This window comes from Myotis lucifugus, unplaced genomic scaffold (assembly GCF_000147115.1).
Source record: "Myotis lucifugus unplaced genomic scaffold, Myoluc2.0 scaffold_0, whole genome shotgun sequence".
In the NCBI taxonomy this organism is placed as follows: Eukaryota; Metazoa; Chordata; class Mammalia; order Chiroptera; family Vespertilionidae; genus Myotis; species Myotis lucifugus.
The window spans coordinates 68,967-72,890 of NW_005871048.1; the positions used below are offsets into that span (position 1 = coordinate 68,967).

The window sequence follows — 3,924 nt, forward strand, 5'->3', positions numbered from 1 at the left end:
TAAGTGCCTATGGGAACACTAAGGAGGAAGTCACTTGTCTCCAGGTGCTGGTCATGAATTGGAGCTTTCCAGGAGGTGAAAAAGCGAAGAGGATTTTCCTAGTTCCCCCACGTGCAATCTGCGACCTCTTCTAAGTTCCTTTCTCTTGAAACAAATGGGTTGCCAGGAGAATTTGTTGAAAGGAAATTTAAAGGAAATCATTTTGCTTTTATTTGAATCATTTTCTGCAGGTTAAGTTTCCTAAAAGTAGGTCTCTTGCTTGGCACAGGTTTCCCCACGAAAGAGACCGGGCCCTTAGATGCTCCAGGGCCTATCTCATAATGCTTGATAGCATCCAAAACACCTCAACCCCTGAACTCCAGCTGATCTTACAAATGAAGCTAGTCACACCCCCTCTTGAGCATGTTCCAGGGTTCTGACTTACACCCAGCAGGGCAACGTCCAGCACTTGATCTTTAGCCAGATTCTGAGCGGAGCAGGAAGCACGCACTCAGAGAGCGCTCAGATGCCAGCCCCGAGATTAAGAAAAGAGGAGGCAGCTGAGCACAGATTTGGAGGAAGCCGGGGTGCAAGGCCAGAGGCCTCAGCACTGCAACAATCACAAGCTGGGAATCTTCCACTCCACCCAAACGCATCAGCCCCACACGCCCTCCAAATCTTTGTGGAGGCCGTGTTGCAGCCCTTCCTACTTTTCCACCCCTTCAAGGCCCAGCTGAGATACTATCTCATTAAAAACCCTTTGCAAGCCACATAAGTGCACACTGGTCTTCCTTTCTTTGAACTCGGGTGGTTAGAAACCATCTGTCACAGATTTGATGGGGCAGCCCCAGCTTCAGATAATACTCCCTTTGTCCCCAGAAATACAAATACAGGCTCTTTGTCTTCAGAGCCTGTGCCCCAATTTTTGGATGAGAAAAAAGTAATGTGTCACCCATCTCTAGTCCTTAAGCATCTATTCCAAGACCTGATCACATACTGTCTTATTATCTTTGAGTGCCACATCTTATCTGCATTAGATTGTGGGTTCGTTTTGGGGTTTGCAGTCTGTAGTTGACTCTCTCGGGTGGTGGAGGGGAGGGAAGCAGAGACTGAAAAGGGCCACAGAGGGGTCAGAGGGGATCCCGGGAGGAGCAGCTCACCAAGGCCTGAGATCCGCAGCAGATGCTGAGCCCCCTGGCGCACAGAGGGTGAGAGGGTGAGGTCCACAAAGGCTTTCACTTGGGCCCGGTCCACAAGGCTCAGCCACGCCCCATACTGTGGCTGCACAGGGTCCGAGGGCAGGCAGTCTACGAAGAAGGAAGGCAGCAAATGTGGGCCAAACTCAGGTTCTTTCTCCTAGAGTCCAAACCCCAAGTACGCAGAAGAAAAAGTTTGGACAGACAGGGCTGTGTGCTGGATGGAAGGGTCATCTGGGAAGAAGCATGAGGCCTCTGGGACGCAAAGAATAACAAGAACGTCCGAGACAAGAAGCAAAGGAGAAGTGGCGGCAACTCACCAAGGTCTCCCAGCGTGACGTGGCCCAGCACATAGAGGCCTCCCTTCTTGAGCTGGTTGGCCAACCGAAGCAGAGGCAGGGCGCCCCGGGGGTTCCCCACCAGGAGCAGCAGCTGGGGTCTCCAGAATTTCACATGATCCTTCCGCACGTCCAGTCGAAGCAGGTATTTACGGACCTGGAGACAGGGTGAGGTGGTGGGGAGGAAGGGCTCAACTGGGCAACCCCCACTGGACACCTACCAGACAGGAACCCCAACTCTAGCCGAGGGAAGAGGAAGCCTCTTTGTAGGGTGGGCTTTCCCAGACTGCCTCCTCCCCTTCCCACCCTCCTCTGAGATCCCCCAACCTGGTGAAAAAGCAAGGCCTGGCTGACGTAGCCCCAGCTGCTGGGGCCGCCTCGAGCTGTGAGCAGGCCACAAAGCAGGCCCATGAGCAGCAGGGAGCCGCCTGCAGCCCCAGGGCTGATGAGAAACATCATGAGCAGGCAGGAGGCCACCCCCAGCAAGCAGGTGTGCCAGGAGAACAGGCTGAAGGTGGGGCTGCAGGTGGACAGAGAGAAGGAAGGACACTCAGGGCCAGCCCTGAACACCAGGCCACTCCATTCCATTCCCAGATGTACCCCCCTTGGTCTGAGTCCTTCCTATTCGTCCTCTTTTTCAGGGGACACAGGCATTGTCTCACCGGAAGTTGGGGGCCGAGGCCCACTCCAGGCTCAGGCAGGACAGGTCCACTGCAGCATAGGCCACCAAGTAGAAGACAGTAACCACAGCAGCCAGTGTGTTCAGCTTCCCAACTAGGAGCACCAGCTGGACAAGGACCAAAAGGCTGGGCATTTGAGCTACTCCCCACCAAATGCCAATGCATCCTGCCTTGTCGTTTATATCTCCCAGCCCACAACTTTAGCTCCTCCTGATCCTGCAAGCATACCCGGGGAGGGCCTAGGGTGAGGGGAAGGGCAGATTAAAGAGAAAGGCTTACCTGTACTAGGCCCCATGAATAGAGCACAGCCCCCCAGGGGTTCCCCCCTTGGGATACCACCTTGGCTGGTGCCAAGATCATTCCTGTGCAAACAGAAATGCAGCAGCACATTAGCCTGGGCCAAGCACAGACTGAGACAGACACAGAGGGCATGCTCAGAGCTGGGCAAGGAGGCAGGGGACAGCGCACCAAAGAGGTCGTCCTGGGCCAGGGCGTGGAGGATGCGGGAGGCACCAATAAGGGAGCTCATGGAGGCTGAGATTGATGTGGCATAGATGCCAATCAACACCAGTGGGGGCCACAGGCTGATGGCACGAAAGAACCCATAATCCTCCTGCAGCAGGATCCTTCAGGAAGGGAAAGAGGAAGACATGGAAAAGAATGTGCAGCCACCTGGGGTCTTTGTGAGAAAAGCACCCACCACATTGTGTGAGGTTAAGAGGTCACTGTTCTCAACTGATCCAGCTCCTATCTCAGGGGCCACAGTAACAGATCAAGTATGCCAGGGGGACGGACTTGACATTCATTGGTCCTTGTTGGGCTGCTTTGGACACACATTCCCAGCAGTATATGAACAAGGAGCCGACTGTTTATGGAATTTGACTAGAAAGTCATTCCCCACCCTCAAACCAAGTGCTTATAACAGTACCAGGCACATGGCAAATGCTGGCTGCGGGTTATCTATCACTTAGCCAACCCTCCCATTGGCAGCAGCAGCAGCTCTCTCTCTCTCTCCCTTGGGAGAAACAGTTCCCATTTTCCCCTTTACCCCAACAACTTGGGTATCTGTCCCCCAGCCTGTGCTCTCTTTGGTGATCCCGGTGCATCAACCTTGTCCCAACAACCCCTTCACTCCCTAGAGGGCAGGGCTCACCCCCTCCCCAGGCACCTGTCACAGGTAAAGCTGGAGAGGAAGAAAAGCAGGATGTAGATGAAAAAGGTGTAGGCGACAGCTACAATGGTGCCCAGAGGAATCGCCCGGCTGGGGTCCTTCAGCTCCCCTGGAGGGAGGGGAGCAGAGGGAGAGAGATCAGCCTTCCACCATCCCCTACATCCCTGAGTCCACAGTACCCAGGTAGGGGCCCAGGGTGGCAGCCCCACACCCCCAAGAGGCAGTAGGCAGGGACCCTCACCAGACATGTTGGCGCCAGCCATGATGCCTGTGCAGCCATTAAAAAGGACGGCAAAAACGCTGGCAAAGGTCATCATGGCCCCTGTGGTGTAGTCCTTTGCGTAGCCAGCTGAGGAAGGATTGTTCCCAGGGAGGAGGTGTTACCATCCCTCTGTGATCCAGGCGTCTTGGCCCTGCCACCCGTTCCTCACATTCCACAACCCCATTTCCCCCACCAAACTCACCAAGACCCTCCCCCTGACCCATCACGGTCTGGCTGAGCTCCTCATCACCTCCTACTCCTGTATACACAGTTTTTCCCTCCAGGCCTCATCTATACT

The 3,924-nt window shown here is 54.7% G+C and overlaps 1 protein-coding gene across 1 annotated transcript in view; it reads right to left on the reverse strand.

Annotated features, from left to right (window-relative positions):
* Window positions 1-3,924, reverse strand: part of SLC12A9 (solute carrier family 12 member 9) — an 8,664-nt gene that overhangs the window by 2,193 nt on the left and 2,547 nt on the right. The window contains exons 4-11 of the mRNA XM_023753874.1: window positions 3,606-3,744; window positions 3,362-3,473; window positions 2,662-2,819; window positions 2,473-2,555; window positions 2,176-2,300; window positions 1,841-2,033; window positions 1,496-1,670; window positions 1,140-1,286 (exon numbers count right to left, since the gene is read on the reverse strand). Of these exons, the coding sequence (XP_023609642.1) occupies window positions 1,140-1,286; window positions 1,496-1,670; window positions 1,841-2,033; window positions 2,176-2,300; window positions 2,473-2,555; window positions 2,662-2,819; window positions 3,362-3,473; window positions 3,606-3,744 (1,132 nt within the window). The remainder of the gene's footprint in view (window positions 1-1,139; window positions 1,287-1,495; window positions 1,671-1,840; window positions 2,034-2,175; window positions 2,301-2,472; window positions 2,556-2,661; window positions 2,820-3,361; window positions 3,474-3,605; window positions 3,745-3,924) is intronic.